Source organism: Mytilus californianus, unplaced genomic scaffold, assembly GCF_021869535.1.
Source record: "Mytilus californianus isolate M0D057914Y unplaced genomic scaffold, xbMytCali1.0.p SCAF_1, whole genome shotgun sequence".
In the NCBI taxonomy this organism is placed as follows: Eukaryota; Metazoa; Mollusca; class Bivalvia; order Mytilida; family Mytilidae; genus Mytilus; species Mytilus californianus.
In genome coordinates, this window is record NW_026262581.1 from 107,245,416 (window position 1) to 107,272,345 (window position 26,930).

The 26,930-nt window shown below is 31.4% G+C and overlaps 2 protein-coding genes across 2 annotated transcripts in view; both read left to right on the top strand.

The window, feature by feature from the left end:
* Positions 1-2,827: 2,827 nt before the first annotated feature.
* LOC127738639 (uncharacterized protein sll1735-like) lies at positions 2,828-7,565 on the top strand. The gene is made up of 5 exons (XM_052249963.1): positions 2,828-2,842; positions 4,839-5,028; positions 5,717-5,815; positions 6,148-6,258; positions 6,900-7,565. Exons 1-5 carry the CDS (start codon positions 2,828-2,830, stop codon positions 7,028-7,030), a joined length of 546 nt encoding a protein of 181 aa, XP_052105923.1. The 3' UTR covers positions 7,031-7,565.
* Positions 7,566-9,141: 1,576 nt separating this feature from the next.
* Positions 9,142-26,930, top strand: part of LOC127729299 (uncharacterized) — a 31,944-nt gene continuing 14,155 nt past the window's right edge. Inside the window, exons 1-3 of the mRNA XM_052237041.1 lie at positions 9,142-9,242; positions 22,718-22,961; positions 25,992-26,074. Coding sequence (XP_052093001.1) covers positions 22,793-22,961; positions 25,992-26,074 — 252 coding nt within the window. The 5' untranslated portion in view covers positions 9,142-9,242; positions 22,718-22,792. The remainder of the gene's footprint in view (positions 9,243-22,717; positions 22,962-25,991; positions 26,075-26,930) is intronic.

Consider the following 26,930-nt stretch of genomic DNA (forward strand, 5'->3'; position numbering starts at 1 on the left):
ACTATCAACAACAGGTACAACCTGGAAATGGTACAACGAGGGCGGCGAGGTTTGTTATTGGTGACTACAATCGTACCATCACTATAATACACCTTTTACAACAACCACAAAGCCCAACACTGCAAGAGCGCCGAAATATGAACCAGGTCACGGGTGGTCTTTCGCCTCGAGTGCGGGGGGTCTTGGGTTCAAATCCCGGCCGGGTCAAACCAAAGACTTTAGAATTGGTATTTGCTGCTACTCCGTTCAGCACGCGGCATAAAGGAGTAAGAGCAAAGACTGGTCGGCTCGGAGTCATAATAATGTGTCCGGGTAAGGTGACATGTTTTCCTGCGGACTGTTACCTTGTGAACAAGCACGTTACAAATCCGGCTCAGCATGTCAGTCTAGTACAAAGCAGGGTTAATATTGATATTACATTAACCTGTTCTCGTCCTGAATATGAATATTAATTTGCCGCTGGACGTTAAGCAGCCATCCATCATCACCATCTTATGCATATTGAAGATCTAAAGTATTTTTGCACCTTCCGATATCGTCTGTTTTGAAGAAATTTTCTTTAATTTAAAAGTGTATACCCTTAGTTCCATACGGCACTTTAATTTTAGTATAAACAAGTATATACGATGCTAAAAAATCTAAAATAATGCATCTGTATTAAACCTTTAAAGACATAGAAACAGATTTTAACAATCAAAATATACCGAATTGACAATGTTTACCTTCTCCAATACGGAGTTAAATTTCTTTTGTTTTATTTGAACTTATCACGCTGAAAATTTCATAGTCCTACAGGCATTTTCTGAAGAAAGGATGGGTTAAACCTGATTTTATAGCTAGATAAACCTCCCGCTTGTATCACAGTTGTTTATAATTCCGTTATATTGACAAAATTGTAAAATTAGTTGAGCAACCCAACCAGAAATAATTTGTTAACGTGACAATAATTATTATGCATTAGCTTTCCAAAATGCTTGTCTGACTTTATCATTTTTAAACATGCACGAGCAGAATGCGTCACTAGCCGTAAGTGAAAGTTATAGATTAAAGACTTCAGTTAATGTGGTTTTAAATAGTGTTTTATGCGGGGACTGTTTATTGCTACGATAATTTTAATTAGAATACGGAATAATGGTAATTATATCGTTGTGAGACTATGAAATTTGTTTTGATGAAGACGTTCTTTCAGTTCGTTATTTCTCGCTGTGTTGAAGACCCATTGGTGGCCTTGGGCTGTTTTCTGCTCTTTGGTCGGGTTGTTGTCTCTTTGACACATTCCCCATTTCCATTCTCAATTTTAGTGCCTCCATGTAAACGTATAACACCAGACTGATTCTTCATATTTAGTTTAACCGTTTAATATACATGTGTGTCATCATAATGTTGTGTACTTCATTTTACGTTATCGTACTGCATCTGTTTACCCTCAACTATTGTATTTGTATTTATATTGTACTTTCTCTGTAAACTTGTATTTATTTTTTTGAGAATAAAGTGTCTATCTATCTATCTATCTATCTATCTAGTTTCCAAATATAACCCTTTAACCTATGTAGAAAATTTTACTATATGTATGAGTTAGTTATGGATGATTATATAAAAAATACTTAAATGGACCTATTGCATAACCAGAACACAAACTTATTGGAACCAAATCTATACCGAAATGATAAAATGTAGGAAAAAAAACGAAAGTGATTTATTTAGAAATTATCTGTGTTTCCATGATTTCTATGATACACATCACATGCCCCCCCCCCCCCCCCCAAAAAAATGAAATAATATAAAATTGTTAACTCGAAAGTGTAAACATTTATCTTTTCTGCTATTAAATGGTACAACAATATACATATTTCGAAGTACATGAAAATTAGTTAATAATATTAATTCCAAGATCATCCAATACGGTTTATAATTTTGCTCTGACAATATCATGTGCATACGCTTTCTTAAATTCTGTTAAAGCTGTAAATGTTGACAATTTCTCAATTTTGGTTTCAATAATTTAAACACTGTCAATTATTATACTTCCAACTTTATGCAGGCCATTTTGTTCGCCTTGAAATGTCTTTCTTTGTTCTAATCAAATTTACTCTGGAGCTTCTTTTTTTTAGGAAGTGTGTGCAAATTTTCAACATGTTTGCGTTATTATGTCCAACACATAATATTATTTTATAAGACAACCTTGAATTATATTTCAACCTTTGTTATGATTCTACTTCCATAATTTTGCAATCTGAAACCATTAAGGAATAATTGTAAAATTGGAAACGGGGAATGTGTCAAAGTGACAACAACCCGACCAAATAGCAGAAAACAGCCAAAGACCACCAATAAGTCTTCAACACAGCGAGAAATCCCGCACCTTGAGGCGGGCTTCAGCTGGCCCCTAAACATAAATGTGTACTAATTCAGCAAAAAATGGACGTCACACTAAACTCCGAAACATATAAATGAACCGAAATTAAAAAAAACATACAAGACTAACAATGGCCAGAGGTTCCTGACTGGGGGCAGGCGCAAAAATGCGGTGTGGTTAAACATGTTTTGTGAGATCTCAATCCTCCCCCTATACCCTTAACCAATGTTGTAAAAAACAAACACACAGCAACATAAAAAGTGACAACAGACAATGTGGAAATCTCTAGGTACTGATCGTTTCCTCATCCTATTAATACTTTCTTATTATCATTAAATATTAGACAGAGATAGAGAAAATATTCTAAGTAATATATTTACAAAGGGAATAATATAATCTCAATCAGGGTGATTGATTGTCACAGTATAAGTATTCATTTTTACAAATTTTCATAGTTTCTGGAATCCAATGGTAGATTTAGTGGTAAGTTGCCAACATTAATTATTCAAATTTATATTTTAAGTCAGTATAATGATGGCAAACGATTCTTCTTTTATTGACAAAATATATAAACAGGATAAAACTAAATGCTTTAATCATACATTCTTAGAGCCACAAAGGTTCAAACTGTTTCAAATTGAGGTAGGTTTTGCACCTTCCCCGACTCTTGCTATCGGTAAACATTGATTTTATTTTGAAAATGTGCATAACAAGTCTGTGATTAGTCAAGTTTGACGTTAAATCTTTATAAATTTCAGCTTCCTCTTTCTCTCTATCTAACATACAATTGAAACATGATACACATAGATCATATAATCACATTTGAATGTCATTTAATTTTGATAAATGAAGACAGTCCCAGATCGTCGCTTATGATATTTGTATAAGCTTTCACATGTGTCAACAGAAGTACTGCCATGTGATTGCTACCAAATGTGACCTTACCACACCGTAACGTGACCATTATCTATGTATTGTATAACAGTTCCATGATATAAATATTGTCTGATATAACTTACACATTGTTCACTAGATTAACGGTATAATACAACATGAAGGTTCTGGCGTTTTTATCGCTATGTATTTGCACTGTATATGGTGCAAATATAATACAGAAAGCTACCAGTCTGGGAGCCAACACACTGGTTGATTTGATCCATAAGGCTGGACTAACAAGCACACTTGCAAATGGAGGTATGAATTAATCAGGCTTTTTACGGTTATTTTTTGTCAAGGTAAGTACTAAGTTAATAACGAAAACATTTGATCACTGGTAAAAAGGTTGCTCTTGTTTCAATGCTCTTCAACTTCATGTCCTACTGTCATAATTCGAGCGCCATTGACAAATGTGTAAACGAAATGCGCGTTTGGCGGACAAAATTATAAGCCTGCATGGTATCTTAAATGACTGTTTTCTAGTCCTTTCCTGTTATACACTGAAACGTAAGGTATAAAAGAATTGTGACATATCAGCCTCATATTTATTTACCGACGATTGTCTAAACCAAAAAGTCTTATAATCTTTATCTTTCAAACTTCACAATTAAAATTTGTTCTAAGATATAGAATATAAAATATATTACAAAATAAAGGCGAACAAGAAAAAACGTAACAAAAGAAATTATAATGGTTTTTATCACCGAGCCTTTGTAACTAGAATATAATTTTTGGAATGGGTCCTAATATTTTTTTTTTCAATTTAAGTCATGATATATAATGATGTATACGTCTTCCTTCACTTAAAAATGTATGCAAACAAGTTCATTTCTATATTCTATATTTCTTTTTTTTGTAAACATCTACACCTTTCTTATGAGGTTGAATATGGCCTCCCCCGGTAATGTTTAGTCTTTCACTACCTTAAATAATAATCAAATATACCTTTGTGTGTTTTAGGTCCTTTTACAGTATTTGCACCATCCGACCAAGCATTCGCTGCTGTGCCACAAGAAATTCTTCAGAAACTTCAGTCAGATAAAGCGCTTTTACAAAAAGTCTTGAAATACCATGTAGTATCAGGAATGCATTACGCCGATGAGGCAAACAATGAGTTGATTGTTCCATCACTGGTGCCCGGTCTTAATATTCGAGTTAATATTTACCAAGGAGGACAGGCAAGTTGTTTTATACAGCAATGTTTTTTTTCTTTTAAAGGGATAGAGTTATTTGGCCGGCTTGTAAGATCTTATGACTGTTTGAATGAAATATTGTTTGAACATAGATTTCTAACATTGGCTGTTTTAAATATAATATATGCACTACTAACAACCATGATTGAGCAAATGTAAGTTAAATAACCCTATACCATTCCGACTTACCATTGATCTTGTATGTAGACAAGGAACTAAAAGAAGAAAACATTGGATTGAAAAATAAGCAACACTTGTAAAAATCCTTTTATTCAAACGTACGTGTCTATATAGATATTTCAGATGTTGAATGATTTGTAAAATCAATACTATCTTATAAATTACCACAGATTGCCACAGTAGAAGGTAGTAAAGTCATACTCACAAACCAGAACGCCAGTAACGGGGTCATTCATGTTCTCGATCGTGTCATGTATCCATTACCAGACAATACACTCCTTCAGTATGTTGCCTCACAGCCAAACCTTTCACAGTTAGTTTATTCTGTTATCCGAGCAGACTTACAAGCAGAGCTCGCAGGTTCGTGTGTTCACCATTTACATGAATTCTTAACTATAAAAAAATGTCAAGGAACAGTAAATGGACTATGTCACAGATTTTGGTAATATTTTGCATACAACTTTGGCTCGTTGAACTATAACTGGAAATCGAAAAAAATAATGCATTTATCTCTTTTGTTTTCTTAAATATCACTGATTGAATTCTTTCAAGATAGGTGAACATTTGTTATAAAATTTGTCTTAAAATCATCAAATCTTCAATTTCAAATACATAGATTTTTTCCTAAAAAATTATATGTTGTTGATACATAAATTTCCGTTCTAATGGTTTAAAAAATGATATGGTCACCGACTTCGTTTTTGGTCTATTAAATAATCTGTTACCTAATTGGTAGTAAAAATCGTCAAAAATCGACGTTTTACGCGACGACGTTCCGCTTATTTTGACGTTTTGTGGTATTTTTTCACCAATAACACAACTTTAAATGATGTATACCGTAAAAACGAAGTCGGTGACCCTATTTTTATTTTAACTTCTGAAAAAAATGAATAATGATAGTTTCGGCTCAACATCAGGTTTTCCTATCAAATATGTTTTTATTTATAAAGAAAATTGATTTTGTCATCATACTATTCGATTAAAATTTCGTGATACCAAGAATAAGTCCCTTTTTAGAGCTGAGCTTTAGTCTATTTTAACTTTGTAGGAGGACCATTTACTTTATTTGCACCAGTAGACAGCGCTTTCGACAAATTACCACCAGGATTTCTAAGTGACAATTTCTTAACTCTTCACGATTCAAGGCGTAAGTGTTAATATGTTATATATAATCTATTTAAAATCTAAATGAGTAGAAGAAAATTGACTTGAAAAGCAGTTTTTGATCGGTTTGGAAGCTGTTGTACAGAAAATTCAAATATTCTTTAAAACATTCTAAAGAGTGTGTTTGTTTGCATCAGCCTTTATCACTTAACACATATATATTATAAAATAAAAAAATAAAACGTGAGCTTTAAATGTTACGTAACAAGAAATGTAATCGGAAGTTACATTCAAATGGTTGAATTGAGTTCCAATCGATAAATTATTCACACCCTGTATAGTTAGCTATGTTTGATTGCAAATGACTTATTGCAGGATTGATGCGCTACCATTATGTAAAGGGAACATTTTACAGTTCAGGATTAAAAGACGGTATGATGGTTCCAACTGCAGAAGGCGAAAATCTTAGAATACGTATTATTAATGGTAAGTAGTTTATCATATGCTAGTTTAATTTAGATTAAAAATAACGAATCAAACTTCGTGGGCTATTCACTTGAAGACTCGTATTTCTGTCCCGTCACGAAGAAAAAAGAACTAAAAATTGTGGAAATCTGTCATCAATAAGAAAAAACCCGTCATTTTCACCAATAACCAGACGAAGCAGTCAAGCCGTTATATTTTCCTAACAACTTTCACATGTAATGATAAGATATGTGACATTAAAAGATATCTTGGTTTGTTGAAAAAAGTGAAATTATAGCAACTAATGTTACTTGTCTAAAAACAAACTGACGGTGCAGATCAAGTATATGTTAACCTTGACTGAAACATGTTATATGTTATTTTTTATTTCTAATATAAGTATCCATCATAAGTTAACATGGTATTCTAGTATAAAAAAATAGCAAAAGAATCGGCTACGTTAGCGTTTACAGTCATGCGAAAATAGCATGCATAATTTAAGGTTTTGCCGTTTGATCTAATAACAGCGGGCTACACTTCAAAAAAATAAGTTATAAGCACCAATCATAAGAATTGAAGATGCAATAACAAGATAAAATCCATCACATATTTCATAATGTCTATGTAGGATCAGTAAGACTGTAGTTTGGTTTATATTTCAGGGCATGTCATGGTGGATAATGCAAGAGTAATAAACCCAGACATCAATGTTGCAAACGGCGTCATTCATATTATCGATACCTTTTTACAGCCATCCAATCAAACAACATCTAGCCCAAATGTCATAGGTTAGAAAGATCAAATCTGAATCATTTATAAACATTATTGTTTGAACGGTTGTATGTTTTCTGGAGGATGTTTATTCCGCAAATGTAAAGACATAATTTCAGACTCAACTTTAAAGATATGATTACCAGCATTTCTGGAATCTTTCACTTTTAAACTGATCAGGAGATGTTTTATACATGTATATATGCGATTTTGTACCATGTACATTTACTCCATATCCTTTCATTTCTATAGTCATATGATTTTAACATACCCACAAGTTGTATACACTGTAATTTTAAATTACATGTATATCTGTGATTGCTTGTATATTGATGGTAGTCTCAATACACTTGATTGTGACTAGTATAGTGTTTTTAAAACATTGTAATTATTTACTATCATTTTATTAACATTGCTGCAAACATTTATAGTTTTGTGTGTATATCAAATGGTTATGATTTGATTTTACTGTTGCCAATCAATGCTATGACTTACCATTGCTGTATAATGTTTGAATTTTGTTATTATATATTCATAATAAATTCATAAAAATCTAATCTGGTTTTTTTTCTTAATCCAAGCTATTTTGTACATATGTTACATAAAAATCAATTCATTGAAAATATGTGTTGGCACAGAATACAAAATTGTCGCTTTTTGTTTTGATTCATCAGTGTGTTATTTATTTTTTAAAGATAATTTTCAACTCTTATCAAAACAAGTATAAGATGTAACCGCACGAAAAGACAATTCTTTAATGTTTTACTTGGATACATTTTTCTTGAAAGCTTCAACAATTACATTGAAAAACATACCATGCAAAACATCCTGAGGACCTATAGTTGCTTACATATATAAACGTCATGTTGGTTGGCCTTTCCTGGAAAGTTATCTTATTGGCAATCACACTGCATCTCCTCATTTTCATATAGTATCTGTTTTCCAGGACATCTATCGGTAGCATTCTAACCTAGCTGTCAGTGATTTCTAGCGTTATTTGATACTGTTTTTCTAGTAATGTTTCCTGTTTCATTCTGTTGTTATTGGCGAAGTTGTTGATTCAGTATTGTCTATAATTAATTATGTACATTTTGATAAATTTCAAGCTTATAAATATTGCAAACTTTACAAACTTCAGTTTGCACACCCACTACACCGTTGTGGTAAAATAACCCATTATGTTATATTTTCCATGTAATGAGAGACATTTTAACCCAACCTGGCTATTTATTATAAAAAAGTCATATAATTATACACGTCTTCCTATATCGTGACAGTAGTTTCATAACTTTTCGTTTTTTTGCCAAAACAAAGTTGTCAACCTCTAGGATATTCTTGCATAAGTTCATAGTTAATCCACGAGTTCACAGAGAAATTTTCATTTTAGTGGCGACAACGGACATTTCATAAAATAAAAGCAAAAACAAATCAGAAGTCTGTGATTAGTCAATTTGAAATTGATCATTAGATAAACATTCAATTTTGAAACTGAACATCAATGCCATTTTCCTTTACTTCAGTTGAAAAGATATACCCGACTTCAGTTTTCTAAAAGGCAACATTTTTCGTTCATGCGTTTATTTTTAGAAGTCAAAACTGAAATTAACTCGGAAAAATCTTCATTCTCACAGAAGTGATGTTTATGACTCCAGAAATATTGTGTCAAAATTTTGACGCATTTCAATCACTTTTTGTTATATGCAATAGAAAGTTTCACTCGAATGAAATAATAGGAGTTGGCGCGTTTCTTTTGTTGTTGAGTATAGATTACATTGCCAAATTAAGTTTATGGATGTTATTAACTCGATATAAAAACAAACAAGTGTGTATTTTTGAACTGCAATGTTATTTCAAGAAAAATCCACGGATAACATAAAACAGATATAATATATGTGCATTTGTATCTACTAATTATCTGCAACACATTGCATTTTCTGGCATCCTCATATGGTAGAAAAAGTTTAATTCATTCGTGATATAATAGCAAGGGCATTCGTCACTTAATGTTCGTGAAATCAGCTTAGTTACACTGCAAATGAGGGGTCATTCACACATAAGTTATAAATCTTCTTTCGTTAAGCCCTCATAAATATTTATGTTTCTCGATATCAGAGAAAGAAAATAATAATTTTATAATATTGTTGTAATTTAACTTTTTTTTATTACTTGTGGAATCCATTGGGAAAACAATTTATATACAAAATTCTGGGAGAAAATTCATCATACTTTTACAGGTATGTAAATATTACAAATATAATGCATGGAACGATTTACGTATCTTATCATACCCACTCCTTTCAGAACTTTATACGAAGGAAAAATCAATAATTATTTATGAATGCTTAAAACGTTAAAACGTTTAAACCCGCTGCATTTGTTTGCGCCTGTCCTAAGTCAGGAGCCTGTTGTTCAGTGGTTGTCGTTTGTTGGTGTGGTTCATAAGTGTTTCTCGTTCCTCGTTTTTTTTATATAGATTAGACCGTTGGTTTTCATATTTGAATTGTTTTTTACTAGTCATTTTGGGGCCCTTTATAGCTTGCTGTTTGGTGTGAGCCAAGGCTGCGTGTTGAAGGCCGTACGTTGACCCATAATTGTTTACTTTTTACACATTGTGACTTGGATGGAGAGTTGTCTCATTGGCACTCATACCACATCTTCTCACTTATAATTAGTTGCTCTTCTACTTAAGTTTTGTAAGATTTATTGGTATGAACATTTTCATAAGAATTTTATCTTTGTAGAACGAAACAAAAATCTAAAAAGGGCATCAGTTTGAAACTTTGTAATTGGTGCAATTCTTCAATTGGCTTTATAAAAATATATTTTATTTCGCTCATCCATAAATTCGTTCTTTGTGCATTGATAATTGCAAAATGAATCAGAGACATTTTTGTGTCGCAGATAAATACTGTCAGCACAACTAAATATTAAAAATATAGAAGATGTTTCAACATAGAAATATAGAAAGATGTAAATATGCTTAACTTTGATTTACTCCACGATTTTCTTTCACGGGATTGTAAAGATATTTTTGTGTAGAGTGAATGACAAAGTTTGTCTTTTACTAATGTTACACTATTTCACAGCTGCTAAATTTTAAAAATGTGCAAAATATTAGTTACAACTCTCTCTGAAAAAATTGACCTGCTATCGAATGGTTTTGGATATTGTTTTTTTATGTGGTTTACGAACATTAAACTAGAATTACAAAAAAAACTGTTATAATTCATCTGTCATTTACATAATATTGACTGTGTTTTCCGAGGTTACTAGAAAGGGTAAGGTACTTTGCATTAAAAGGGAATTTACAGAACGCAATTGCTGTACGAAGAGCATAGAGAGTATGATGTTTTTAATTATAAACGTGGAGTTATATAAAATATCGGATATGCCAAAGAATATAGAAAAGTCCAGTTAATTACACTGAATACAAAAACAAGCTATATTCGACTTATATGAACGACGTTCATCCAATTACACTATTAGAAAACAAACACGTCGTATGAAATAAATGTCATAAAAAAAGACAGAAAATACCAAAAGGTCAATACAAAAATCGTAAGAGATAAAAAAAAAAAGATGGAAAGCAAACATAGCCTAACACTACATAGAACACTAAAGACTGAGCAACAATAACCTCACAAAAAATAAAATCAAAACGGCAAGTGTGGTTTTCAAATAACAAAAGAAAGTCAAATTCATATGTCAAAGGACGTACATCACAACTGTTCTGCTCCTCTTGTGACATTCGTTGTGTTGATCATATTGCATCATGTTAGTTATAGTCAATGATTTTGATTCACACCAAAGCAAATTACTAGACGTCACTTTTGTAACCATAGGAAACAAATTGCAACCATCTAAGTCCTGAATATGAACCTACTCACTACTATAACACGCATTAAATCTGTCAAGAAGGCTAAAACTGTCACTTTTATGATTCAAGGACGTTGTTTAGTAATAAGAAGGAGAAATTGTAAAACAAATATGTACGATCTGTAATTGCTTATAGCACAATTAAAAACAAAATCTCAAAACAATTTGACTGAACCTGATACATAATAATCATTTGAGTGAGGTCATGTTGACTTTTAGGGCAAATATAGATCCATTAGAACAAAACTCAAACAAGAACTGTTACTTCTAAAACAATTATATAGAAATATCAGCTTTACGTAACTAAGAAATATCTACAGATAACGAACATGGAAAGAGTCGTTATCAGGTGCTGATTTCATACCAATGGCTAAAATTAGGCCGAATATAGTTAACTGGAAAGAAAACTAGGCATGAAAAAAGCAAATATGCAACATATTTGCAGAACTACATCAGTCATGGTATTTTTCAAGGGTTTTTCCTAAGGGTTGGCCGCCATTGTAATTGTTTTATGACTTCATAAGGAATCTGTTTTACTATTTCAATTTAAAACAGTGTCCAAATTCACCCAACCATCAACACAACAGAATTTTCTATTTTGGAGTGGCAAAAATCTTTGCTGGTACCCTGTATGTATGTATTGTATTATTATGTCATATTGTTATTCTGTATCATTATTATATATTTATATACTCCGGTTGTGCATTTAATGCAACTGCGAGATTTTACAAAAGATCGTAAAAGAAAGAATTCATCCCTGCACAAGTCTTTATGAAAATTCGCCCTTCAGACAATAAAAGTCTGTGTCCACACTTGTTAACTAGAAAGAAAATTATAAGTAGCTTGTAACTTTTCACACAGAAAAAAAACACCAAATATTTCACAAAGATTCAAAAATATGTAACTAATCATACTTTTAAAAACCTTGTCAATGTTGGTATCCTAAGGACCGTAACTAGACTACAAGGTTGGTCAATTGATTTTAAACATATATGTAATAATAAACAATCAGCTAAATTTGGCCATGATAGGGATAACTATTGAAATAACTGCTTAGTTTGTTTTATCGAATTATGTATTTAAGTAAGGGTTTCGGTCATTCTTAAAAACATATGACTTTATAAAGCACGATCCCAAGGAATACTTAATACATTATTTTTCTTTAGATTTACTACCTATTACTGGCTATCGGTACACACAGTAGGTATAGTGTCCGGCTGGGATCGTGTTTTTAGAGTTATTTGATCGTTTTTGTTTTAGTATGACCACGTTTTTTCGAGTGAATATGATCACAAATGTAAACAAACAGAATTCTTTTTTTGTAAGACGTGAAATAGATGCTTAAACTTAACATGCAAGATCATACAAGGTAAGTTAGTATTGGTGATAAAAGGAAATCATCACCCTTACATTATTTTGTGTTATAAAAGTTTAATTTAGCTTTACAATTCTTTTTTTTCCAAAATATAGAATAAAGCTATTAATATAAGTACCAATGCAGATGTCAAAGGAAATGTAAATTTGGAATCTATATATCCTAAGATATAAAGACACTTTATAAAAATTCTTGTTATTGCATTGAGAAGGACATTTTTAGAATAAATTCATTTTTATATGTCAGTGTTTTTTCGAGAGCAGTCCTGGCTTTTTGAGTGCGGTCCAAGTTTTGATCGAGTGATTAATAAAAAATTTCAATGATTTAAAATGTTATATGTCAATGCGATAACGTTTAAAAAACAATTAAAAGGTTCAACTAAAGTACTTTTTAAAGCACGAAACCAATGCATTTAACCAGTTTGATAATACTATAGTACGTAACACGTACATTCGTAAAAAGCATAGTATACTTGTATATATTATTGTTTGCCACATCTTATAAATTGCATGGACACCGGCATTGGTGTATTTGGATAGATCAAACATGTCCACGCCCATGTAAATATGTTGGAACATACGTATATCGATGTCGATTCAACCAAACATTTATAAATTGTAACTTGGATGGAGAGTTGTCTCATTGGCACTCATACCACATCTTCCTATATCTATGGATATCATACAGTAAATATTCGTGTTGTAAACATTATTAATGTGAGCACAGACATATATATAAAGAAAAGGAAATGTGGTATGAATGCCAATGAGCCAACTATCCACACGAGTTCAAATGACGAAGATAAAAGTAGATATAGGTCACTGTACGGCCTTCAACAATGAGAAAACCATATACCTTATAGTCAGCTCTAATAGACCCCAACATGAAAAAAATGAAACAATTAAAACGAGAAAACTAACGACCTAAGTAATGCAATACCAAGTGAAAAAAAAACAAATATGAAGGACATGAACCAACAACCACTGAATTACAGGCTCTTGACTTGAGACAGGCACATACAGAATGTGGCGAGGTTAAACATGTCTGTGAGCGCTCAAACCTCCCCTGAACTTTGAACAGTGGTGTTACATCACAAAATAAGAAAAAACTGAAAATCAGTTACAAATGACTTTACTCATCCTCAATAGGCCTCTCTAAGTAGATTATTTGTGGTATATTGTATTTTACTGAATTTATAACGTCTGTTCTTTTGTTTTCTTAACCCTATATTTAAAACTCAAGGTTTCTCCACTGTAATATATATCAATCATAAACTATTATTTACTGTAATAAATATTGTAGTATGAAATGATATCGAATAAATTGCTTCGCCGAGCGAAGCTGGATACGACCGCAGAGGTCCAACCCTGAACAGTTGGGGCAAAAATGAACACAATATTCGTGCTTGATACAGGTCTGAATTTGGATTGAAATTAAGTGTTTGACACATAATAGGTTTCTGACACAGAATAACTTAGAATTGGTTATATGATTTGAATTTATGTTAAATTTTTTGCTTTTATGCAATACACTATGCTGTTGCGAATCCCCCCTCCCCCCCAAAAAAAAATTAACCTTTCCCCCTTTTTTTTGGCAAAACATTTTTTTTTTCACCCCCACCCTTTTAAAAAAAAATAATATTTGAAGAAATTTTCTTTTTAATTTCTGAAATCTGTAATGAGAAAAAAAAAATGTCCCCCCACAATTTCTTATTAACCCCCCCCACCCCCAATTTTGTTTCATCTCCCCCCTCCCCTTTTTCCCAAAATATTTCCCTCAAGATATGGTCATTATCTCAATTCAAATTCCCTATGGAGTTTTCAACCATACTTACCCATTTAAATACATCATAAAAGTCTTAAAATAGAAAATGACATATATAATCATGTCTAAAAATAATATATCAATTATACAAAATTTCTTTATACATAATTTTAAAGCAGTGTAAGGGAGGTAATCCAAATTTAACATTGTACTTAAAAGTGATTGTCCATTAACAAGGAAACCCTTGTTTTTTCCCCTTTTTTGCCCCTAATTCCTAAACAGTTTGAGCCATTACCCCCCAAAGCCAATTCTAACCATCCCTTTGTGATATGGAAACTTCTTGTACAATTTCAGAGAGATCCATACACCGTTCCGTAAGTTATTGTCTGAAAACTAGAAAAATGCTTATGTGGGCCCCTTTTTTGGCCCCATATTCCTAAACTGTTAGGACCATAACTCCCAAAATCAATCCCAACCTTCCTTCTGTGGTTATAAACCTTGTGTTCAAATTTCATAGATTTCTATTAACTAATACTAAAGTTATTGTCTTGAAACCAAGTGTCTTCGGACGACGACGACGACGACGACGACGACGACAACGTGATACCAATATACGACCGCAAAATTTTTTTGCGGTCGTGTATAAAGATTATGAGTCCCCTGTTGTCGGTTTTAAAGGCAGTTTTACAAAGAATCCAGTAATTTCTAATATATCTTAATACTGCAAGGTTATGTTAAAATGATTTCTGAACAGAAAATTATCATTAAATTGAAAAGGGTTACATTTGATCAACATAGTAATATGCTTTGTTATAAATATCGCTAAACTACAGTTACAAACAAGAAAAAGTTAGTTTTTAAGCCCAAGAATGCCTTAATTCTTTCTTATTCATTTTCTTTGAAAAAACCCTGACAATTTGTTTAAAACCCCTACGTTTTAAATGTTTGTCTCGAAAAAAACACGGACAATGTAAAACATTGAATGGACAATGAATTGTTAGTGAATTAGAAGGAAATAGTGCGTCGTTTCTGCTCAAAACATATTTAGTATTCAGAATAAGATGAACAGTCATGAATAAAACTATTATATCCGCGAAATAACAGTAAATTGATCTCATCGCATTTAATATCACTCGAAAAAACCTGATCTGCACTCGAAAAAAGTGTACCTATTCACTCGGAAAAACACGATCTCAGCCGGACACTATACCTACCGTGGTACGGCAGATACAAATTGATCTGTGTTACTAAAACAATGATGTTGTTATTTTTTATACCCGAAAATGAAAAAAAAAAGAACATTTCCCGAACTCATCCCATAAGTTCCTCCGCCAATTTTTGTTGATATATTTAAGGCAAATTTGAACGTAGATAGTTTGTTAAGGTCAATGAACAGTAAATGGGCTATATCATAGATTTTGGTCAAATTTTTTATACAACTATGGTGGTTCGTTGAACTATAACTGAATGTCGAAAATATAATGCATTTATCTCTTTTATTGTCTGAAATGTTACTGATTGAATTCTTTCAAAATAGGTGAACATTTGTGACATATCCCAATTACTGTAACTTGACCTTAATGTCATCATTTGATCACATAACTCTTCAAGTATTTATACTGCATTGGCTTTACATTTTTGGTTTTCATCATTTCTGACGAAATTTCTTTCAGAAAAATGCTTCGGACGCATCAAGTTCTATTTCTATTGCCAAGGACTTGGTCTATAACGCTGTTTGTGGACTGTTATTGCCCGATGGTATCATTCGTCTGAAAATGACATAATTCAATACTAAGTTAATACATTTCTGACTGAAATTTTCCGTTGATAAATATAGATTCTACAACTGCATAGAATGTGATACGATATTTCTCCACTTTCGACAGTTAAATCTTCAAATTTAATACGCGAGGCTCGCCGAGCGTTTTAAATATTTAGAATTTAGCTGTCGAGAGTAGGAAATATCGTATTGCCCGAGATTTGACCCTTTTTTTGGTTAATGTTTTGGTATCAATGTCGCCTAATAAAAGGTTGTTCATTTAACCGAATATGAAATAAGGAATGTGGTATGATTGTCAATGAGACAACTATTCAAAAGAGTCCAAATATCGTTAATTCAAGCAACTATAAGTCACCGTCCGACAACTACTGAATGGAAATTTGTAGTATTGTGACTTGGGACGTGCATCACGGAATGTGTTTTTATCAGTTATTATTATCAGTTTTTTATTTTATTTTGAATAAAAATAAGAGGTTGAAACGTTCTTAAAATTGTCTGAAAATCATCAAATCTCAAAAGCTTATACAAAAAAATGATATGTTGTTGCTACATTAATTTCCGTATTACTAGTATTGATATAAATATTCATAAGGGCACCGACTGTGTTTTTGATGTATTCACCATATCAGTAACAGTGTTGCTAGAAAAACGTCGAAAAACGACAGTGCAGCTAAAATTATTTTACATCTTTTAAACGGAAATTTATCTGGCAAAACATCAAAATTGTCAATTTTTAAGTTTAGAGGGAATTTTTTTAAAAATAATATTGACAAAGTTTTGGATAGATCTTATATACATTCTATACAAATATTGACGTATTTTAAGGATTTTCATTCAACAATCTTACAAAAAAGTAAGTATAACAGTTTAATGAATCAATTTTATGATTTTCAGTTAGAGTTCAACATGTAAAAGTCGTATGCAAATTTAAAAAAAAATCTGTGACATAGCCCATTTACTTGACCTTTAAGTAGAACCATCATTAGAAGTATTTGCATTATTGGCACGATACAAAATACAAAAGAAAATAATAGCAGAAAGAAAGCATACTTTATTCTTCCGTAAAATTACAATAAAGACTATTACGCTCCTTAAATTATGCTAATATAGCATAATATAATTTTTATCTAAGAAAAATGAGAGTGTATTTACAATTGTATAAACGGATTATGGCCATTAAATAGTTTCTAAAGTGCGGAAAGACTGACTGAAAATTATCCAATTTCAACACTTTATCATATCAACAAACAAAGTATATTTTCCACACAGTCAAAAGAGAAATAATATCGAAAGTTTTATATCTTTATGAACAGTCTATAATTTCCAAGTTTTCAGAATTCCTTGAATCACATTGTTAGTCTTATCTTAAAAATAAAATTTTCTGCCTGCCATGTTTTCTTTTTTCTTCTTTGTTGAAGCATAAATCTAGAATTTTTCATTTGAATTGTTTCACATTTTGTCATGCCTGGGGCCTTTTATGATTTACTTTACGGTATGGGTTTTGCTCTTTGTTGGAGGTCGTACGGTGAACTAAAGTTACGTACATTGGTGGATAGTTGTCTAATTGGAAATCTAACCACATATCATTATTTGTAATATAGACATAAATAACTCTTTTTTTATAACAATTTCCAACTTATTTATAAAAATACATAAATCATAATGTATATGAATGACACAATGTATTTTTTTTGTATGATAGATAATTTTAAAAAAATGATAATTTTTAAAAGAATTTTGAAAGTAACTATAAACTTTTCTCTTTGAGATAGCCTGATACAGAAAAGTAAAAATATGTGATGATTGTACAAGAAAGTTTGAACTTAAAAATAAATTAATGACTTGACGTCTTCATAAACGACACGCACATAACAGGTGCTTTAGTAGGCCATGATTATTTACTATCAATTTCAATTTCATATTAATAAATATGTCCATTTGATTCACTCGAGGGATATTGAAATAATTCCTTATGCAACTGTTTCTTACACTTTCTTGGATGAAATTATCGGGCGTAAGAGAGAAACGGGATAAAGTAAGGACTATCTTACTAATAATGACGCCGCTAAGATTGTTGATGGCATTGAATTAGTTTTGAAAAAAAATCGAACAAGTAATTCTAAAACGTGACAACTATATAGTCAACACATTAAGCCTTATTTACTTCTGTCGCTTCTAAAGGAGAGATGTTATTTTGATTTACCACTTAGTACCAACAGTAAAGAGTGCGTACTGCTTCATTCCTATGTCTACTACCAAATATAATTCTAAAAGGGGTTCATATTTGGACTAGAATATTACATATGTTTGATAAAGCTGTTGTATCCATTCTTCTATACGGGGCTGAAATTTGGGGATACGAAAATTTTGATATACTTGAGCGAGTGCATTTGAAATTCTGTAAGCACATTTTAAAACTTAAAAACTCGACTCCAAGTTTTATGATTTATGGAGAACTTGGGAGATACCCTATTTCTTTATATGCTAAACTACGAATGATCAACTTTTGGTGTCGCCTTCTTGATAATACAAATGAAGAAAAATTATCCTGTATACTTTATAAACTGTTATACATTAATTGTAACAATTATGGTATTGGGAATAAATGGATGTTATTTATTAAGAAAATATTTGATGAATGTGGCATGTCAAATGTATGGCATTGCCAAGATTATTTTAACAAAAAATGGATAAAATTAAGTATTGAGCAAAAGCTAAAAGACCAATTTCGACAAAACTGGTTTGCAGATTTACACCAATCCTCGAAAAGTGTATGTTATAGAATTTACAAGACCGAATTTAAATTTGAAAAGTATTTATCGATTTTGCCTTTTAATTTTTTATATACTTTGTGTAAATTTAGATGCGGAAATCATCGTTTGCCAGTGGAGACGGGAAGGTGGCAAACTATTCCGAGATCGGAAAGGTCTTGTCACCTCTGCAGCTCTACAGATATTGGCGATGAATTTCACTACATAATGTCATGCAATATTTTCAACATAGAAAGAGAAAAATATTTACCACATTATTGTAACAAAAATGCTAACATTATTAAATTTAATCATATATTCTCATCTGAAAATGTTGTTGAACTAGAAAAATTGTGTAGATTTATACGATACATATCATTGAAAGTCTGTCCTCCTGGTTAGAGGAACTGTAATATTATTATATTGTTATTTATTTTCACACATGCGAAACACAATATGTATTATATATGAACTGTTATTTTCTCTGTAGCTATGTACTAGTTTATGAGAATAAAATCATTCATTCATTCATTCACATCCTGATACAGTACCAATTAGGTAGATCAGTTGTGTTTCATATTAACATAGGCGATCATATGCATTCAGGTATCCAGGTAAATATTGCTTGGAACTCAATTTGCTATTCGTGAGAACATTTTACATTACAGATGACGAATGGCATGTAACGGTAAAAACTCAAAACTATGACCGGTAAAAACTCAAAACTATGACCAACAAGATATTTTTAGGGAATGATTCTACCCTCATCCTTGAATAGATAACAGAAGTTCATTATGATGAACTGTCTTTTAGGATAAGACTGTGGCTCATATTTGAAAATTGCCAAAAATAACCTCATTAGATAGGAGTCAAGGCTTATCCCAAACGATATTTTGCTACAATATTGGTTGTAATCATACCTTCTCCTCTTTTACAAAAATAAATAATGGCTCACTGAAATACTGAAAATGGCATTTTGCCAAAAAGGCAATCCCTATCATTACAAATAATAACTTTATTCGCAAACGGGTTCTATTCGCTTAAGTGCATCTACTATGAATGAAATAAATACTTTTTGTTCTAATCCAATATATAAAGTCGATGCGGTAACAAAAGTGTAATCAGCTTGAATAAAAAATATTTCCGCAAAATAAAACATTGTTTGTTTGAAACATACATAAACTACTTGCAATATTCATATTTATTTAAAGCAATTGGCTTAAAATTATATTAAATACTTTTGAACAGGAGAATGCGTATACTCAAAGCTTTTGATACGTCTTAAAAGACGCATATTCACTTTATCCCAGAAATGTATTATAAATGAATCTGGTGCTACACTAATATCAAATCTGTTTACTTATTAATCATTATCATTGTTGTGCTTTAAAAAACTGTTACGAGTATTTTAAAAAGCGAAATGATGAAACTTAAATCAATACTGTTTCATTTGCTTCAACTGCAAGTATTAGGTCATTATATCCTTGAAAGGTCTAAATTTATTACTTATTGCTGAAATTTATGAAAATGAAAAGGTGCGACAGTCATATCGAAATGCACATCACTTCAATTGACACATCGAAAATTATAAAATAAAGTGTAAAGTATCCAAATGCCTTACTTAGGTATAAAATGCTTGTGGTTGTCAGTTTTCAGGAGGAAATCGCTTATTTTGACTTTTCGACGTGATTTTCATGTTTTATCATTATGTTTTAAACCAAAACGTACACTGATTTGAAAGTGAGGTTTAAGATACCAAGGGGGAAAAATCCTCGAGTCAAAGAAGAGCAGACTATACCCTGACAAAAAAGAAAAAAACGAAAAGACAAACAAAAGTAAAAAAAAAATAACTACACAGTACTATTGCACGAAATACCAGAACATTTGTAAACATTGGAGTCAGACAGTGTAAATAAATAACCAACATCCTTCAAAAATTCTAACAAGGGCGATAGTGGATCTAATTTTCCGCCATAGATATTTCTAAAAATCAAGTTATAATCATTCAGAATTCAGATAGAAAACAAAAATAATTCAACAATATCAACTTAAAGAGTCTCTTATATAGATGAATGGTCAGCGGAAATTGTTATTAAAGGAAAAGTATAACTGAAAGCATATTTATCAAAACGAAGGAATAATGCCGAAAATACAAGTCAGATAAAAATATAACAAATTAATAAGGTGGGTTAAGTATTATTGTTGTCAATTTGCGCCATTAAATTATTGGAATGCAAGCACACGCAAGAAATTATAAGAAGGATAATTTCCTACATAGTTTTGATTGTAAGTGTAATTTAAAGCATTAAAAAGCCTTATAAAAACATCATCATTTTCATTTTCTTTTTATCTGAATAAACTCTTTATGTATTAAATATGTTCAGCTTCATAAAACCTTTGCTCTCACCATTTCTGGTTAAGGTTGATCCAGAATACCGCAGCAATTGCAATGCTCTTATACATAATTAATTTTCTTGTTATAGTTTTAGGGCAAATCGTTATTTTTAAACCTTATTTCTTGACTATAGTATAGTTGTTAACCAAAAAAAATATCTGCAATCTGATCTTGGAAGTAATAATATGATACTTCCCGAAATTCGAATTCAGACATATGAGTTTCGAATTCCAAACCTCATATACAGTATTTAATCCCGAATTTCGAATTGTGTTTGCTTCTTTTGAAGTTTCTTAGAAAGATATGTGGTAAACGTGGAGTTCAACATAATAAAATTACCAATAATAATATTCACAAGTCACCTTTCATGGTCTATGAGACGACAAAAGCTTAAACAGGCTCTTAACTAATTAGTTGTATACAATCATTAATGATTGAAGTATTACTTTGGTAGGGGGAGGGGTCACTTTTACAACTATTTGTTTGAATGAACCATAAGTTATTTATATACATGTATTCAACTAGATTCACTTCTTTCCATTCTAAAATATTGGGTTTCAACACCCGTACAACGTTTAGCTTCCGTCAACAAGGAGCACGTCGAATAACACTGATTTGAATCATCAGATTCAATGCATTTTCCCAACCTATTGCATGTAGATATGAGTAAAAAACGGTAATCCAAAGATCAAGCTGTGTCGTCTCAGTTTAGTCGTTTCGCCGAGACATAAACGTGTGTTCTGGTGCAGTTTAAGACCAACAATAATGTATCAATCAATTTATTGACCAATCTACCAGATTTCCCATTTTATATATCAATTAGTGCTATCATGTTGTGGTCATATCATTTTCGCCGGAAAGTCGAATTATTTCTGTAGTTGTATTTTTCTATTTCTAATTTTAAGGGAGTCGCTGAAAAAGTGTGAAAATGTTAGAAAAAAAGTTAGTGACCACCCAGTAATCAATTTTTAAATGTCTGCATAAAGCTACAATGACTAATGCTGACACCCATTCCTTCAAAGGTTACACTTTATAATTTAAAAAAAAACTATATTTTTTTTTCAATTGTATTTTACATTCAAAGTTTTATGTGTATTATGAAAATTAAGCAACCAATAAGCATATTCTAACGATTTTTGTTCTTCAGTCGTTTGATGCCAGTTTAATTTCTGGTGTTACATTAAGTAATAACTCGAAAAAATACTTTACTACGTAGATCTCGTACAACAGGTCATTCAATCTATATTTTGCATACGATATTTTGGAGAGTGACTTCATATTTTACAATCATATATTTAAGAATGGTGTGCTCTATCTGAGACACAAGCTCAAACAAAGAGCTTGCTATTCAGTATGGGTTCTGCTCATTATTGAAGGCACGATGACCTAGATTTGCTAATCTTCTACGTCATTTGGTCTCTGGTGAAGAGTTGACGCATTGGCAATCATACTACAACATCTTCTAACTTTTGAGTGAAACCATTCAAGTATTCTAAAAGTATACGAAAAAAGATAAAAAGAACACACAAATACAAACGCACGTGAAATAAATTATATATTCAAAAATTATTTTGAAGGATTTTATTAACTAAGGATCAAGAAAATGAGAAAATTGATTAAAGAGGGAGTGATGAAACCGTTTTGTACATAAATAGGTTGCCCATGTTTACATTTGTTTCATTAATCTTCCAGGCATAATCCTATCAATTTCCTATTTAGTAACAGCTGAATTTTTTGTAATATTGCGGATTATTAACATTCAATTACAGTTTCCGAAACCTTCCACTCTAAATTCCGTTCATCGGTGGAGAATTTGTATCATCATCACATTCTTTAGTAGCGATATGTGGATTTTGGTAGGACTGTGGTTATCCAACGTGATTTCATATGGATATGGATATGAATATGGATATGGAACGAACCAGCCGACCTCATGGTTGCCCCCGACTGCTGACTGTTTACAAAGATGCGAGTTTACCCATCCACAAATTGTCTACTGCAGATCTCCAGTTGGTATGTTACATTTATCGCTTATAATTTGTCACCCATTGATATTGTTTTAATTATTATTTTTTCACATCTATATATTCTGTCGATAATTTTTTATTTGAATTTGAAAGGATTGCCATATTCGACAATTTATCTTCTGTCCTCGCTCACTACCTCATAAGTGCAGCTGGCTGTTTGTTGTGACCAAAATTAAAAATTAGACAACAACAAAAAAGACTGTACAAAGAAAACAAAAGATTAAGCAGTATATCCTCTCTCTTCCTCTTTTTGAAGCATCTGGATTCGTCGGTAAGATTTTTTTCTTTTCTTTCAAATAATGGCAAAACATCATAACATTAATAACAGAGTTGAAGTATAATTGTTGTTTTTCCCCTCTCAGTTCGTTTCAAGTCCGTTACCTTGGAAAACTCGAAACGTCAATTGATTGCATCTTGTAAAAATTAATTACCCAATGACGCCAGTTCTTTTATCAACCACCATTATTGATATCCTGAATTATTGACTTTTAGAGAAATTATCTAATGATATCTGATATCGATTTATGAGTTTCGAACAGCGGTATACTACTGTTGCCTTTATCTAATGATGTCTTGAAATTATGTTTGTAACTACAATGCAAACAGATACATTCAATATATATTTATTTTTAAATGACTAAGAATTTCTAAACTATAAGGCAGCAATAATTTTCTAATGACCATGAAGCAGATGTAATCAAATCATAAATATGATATACAGGACTCCGTACATTTTCTTTAATTTCAACGATATTGCCCTGCTGTGCATAGAATTGTCTCGTCAATATTCAGAGACGTTATTCTGTAACGTTTGGGAAATGACGTACCCGTAATTACTGTAGTGTACAGTTATAGCGTGAGGGTCTTACTAATCACCGTTAAACATCCATACCCTCAGATCAGATTAAAAAAAATCAACATAGTAAATCATTTTATTGCAGGAAAACGATACGTATTGAAAAATGTCAATCGAATAATTGACTAACATAACGTTTGAAATGATGCACTACTTTTATTTATTTATCTATTGAACTAAATACATATATTTATAAACTAGTAATGTGTAAAATAGGTAAAAGAGTGGCGTGTTAATGATACTTTGTTAGACATACTAAACATGCGTATCAATGAATTTCTTAGCAAGAGGTTCAATGGAGTATGTTTAGCATCAAATTTTAATAAAGAGCATCGAACACATCAAAATGAACACACACTTACAGTACTAGAAAAATATTTGTCATACCAATCCAATACAAAGTCTAACTAAATTATATGGAGATTTTTACCAAATCATGTTACTAAAAAAGATATTAAAAATGAAAAGAACATGTAATATGCACTCTCTTGAGCCTCTTAAAAACATCTAATCCATTTTGAAACCCCTGAAACTAACTATACTAGCGTTTATAGATATATGCATTAGATGTAGTTAATCATTATAAAATAGATGATAGAGAACAAAAATCCCATTTATTATGATGACCAAGGATTGTTAGGACTGATAGCAAAGTAGAAAAGTGTCATTTTCATGAAATTGTAAGTAAGACTCATAAAATTCTAAGGCCAAAATCCCCTGATCCTGGGAATGTATGCTGACAATATATTATGTTCCAGCCTGATCATAATAGATCAAAAGTATACCAACCATAAAATAAAATGCATACAATATATGACTGCTCTTTACAATATCATATAGCAACTATCAGGACAATATTACCAAGAATGTCAACAATTTTAGCAGTCGAATGTTATTTCCGTGATTTTTTTGCCAAATCCAAAAGCTCCTATTGGTCAAATAAGATGAACTTGAACAATACCACATATGCAATTTGTGTATCCTCTCATCATGCAATTATAAACAAAACGAGCACAAAATCTACAGATAGGACGAACAACCGTAGTAAAACTGCTATTTTCATGAAAGGTTTTAAATCCACCGGCTGAAATAGCTTAAGTAGGTTAGTTAAAACAAAATTACAATATTTACGAGTTAAAAATAAGTATTTGAGAAAACTGAAAAGAAAACTTTAATTTCTTGACCGATTATCGCACTAGCACCATACGAATTAATGTAAACACATTTAATTTCAAGTTAGTATGTAGTTTCCGAAGAAAAACACACACACAACAATTGACGCAAGATTGGGGACAAGTGAATAAAATATGAAAATGAATAAATCAGTTTATCATATACTTATAGAAAATAATGGTATAATTGTACCCCATGTTAAAACTTATTTGTACATATATTTATTCATTAAATTTGAAGAATTACCTTAGCCGTGTGATATGACTTTTGTTATCAACTGCTTGGTACGTTTTTTTTTAGTAAAACATAACAAAGTTGGAGAAAAAGAAAATATTAATAATCAGAAAAATATATTATTAAAAAATACAAAACAAATATTACAATAAATGCATTGTTTCAAAGTTTTAAAAATAGTTTTGTCTGTATGTCTTCTGCTGAAGTATATGATAAAAAGAACATAACATATCGTTTTTCATATCAGACCCCTTATCAGCCCATGGTCAAAATCATCCCTCGAGCCTGTCGGCTCTCGGGCTGATAACATGACCTAGGGCTGATAAGGGGTCTGATATGAAAAAGGCCATGTTATAATCTATATATATGCATTATTGTTTTCTTTTACAACGTTTTGTGAAATATGGTGTATAACACGTTAAATTGTTTGGAATAGAAGACCAAATTCTGACCAATGATTTCAAATACTCCATTTTAAACTTCTTTCTGATGTTGACCGAATTGACATGGAAAGTCATACATATTGGTTCGATAAAAATATCGGTCTACCTATGGAAATGCAAAACGTTTAAATAATAATCCCAATTATGCCATGCTTATGACTTTAATATCCAAATATGAATTACAACACATTTTATATCTGTTTGGTATATGTAGTTGCCATAGATAAATTTTGAATACTACGGTGTTTTAATTTTTTTAATCATTCCTTCTTACAATATTTACAGTTGTTTAATATATATTTTTTTTCAGTTGCCAAAATCAGAATAACGAAATACGAAAAGTATGGTTATGACGACGCATCTTATAAGATAGATGTTAAAGACATACTTAAGGTAAACAAGAAATATTGGATTCATATCGCACATAATTATAGTAGGATGAAAAGTGTCTTTCTTTAACAAATGTACACACAAGTGACCCTCCATTTCAGAATTTTAAATTACGAACTCTTAAAAAATTAACAAAAAACAAACAAATAAACAAATACAGCATGTATATGTACAACAATAGTACCTTGTAGAGTAAAGATATACTGCATATAAATCTCACACTGATTGATTGAATGATTGGTGTTAAATGCCACTTTCAGCACTATTGTGCTATTTTGTAGTTTTTATTGGTGGAGGAAGCCAGAGTGCCTAGAGAGAACCACCGACTTTCGGTAGGAATACTGACAATCCTAGTCAATAAAGATTGGAGTCGAGCGCACCTGCAACGTGCGGGATTCGAACTCACAACCTCAGTGTTCAGTGGGAAATCTAGTGAAAAAGAACAAAAGAAAATTACCTCTTCTTATGATAGAGTCGAGAAAATCAATAATGAAACAATGCCAGTGACGACACTGATCAAAAGTTATTTCTAAATAACAATTCTACATTTTAAAGAAATTATTTGTTTAACTGTGTTATTGGAAATATACATGCAAATACACGATGTTTTATGTTCAGTATTTATCGAGATAATTGCAATAGAAGCTTGTGAAACTGAAATCTAAAAAATGCCAATCTTTGCTGCATATTGATAAAAAAAATTGGAAAAAATGTACATACCAAATCTAAAGATCTTTTGGGTCACCAATTTTGGAGTGTTCCACAAAGTCCGTAGAATGTAACAATTTCCCAAAATATACTTATTTTTCACATTCTAAGTTTTCGAGTACACCGGTCTGCTCTTGTCACATGAACATTC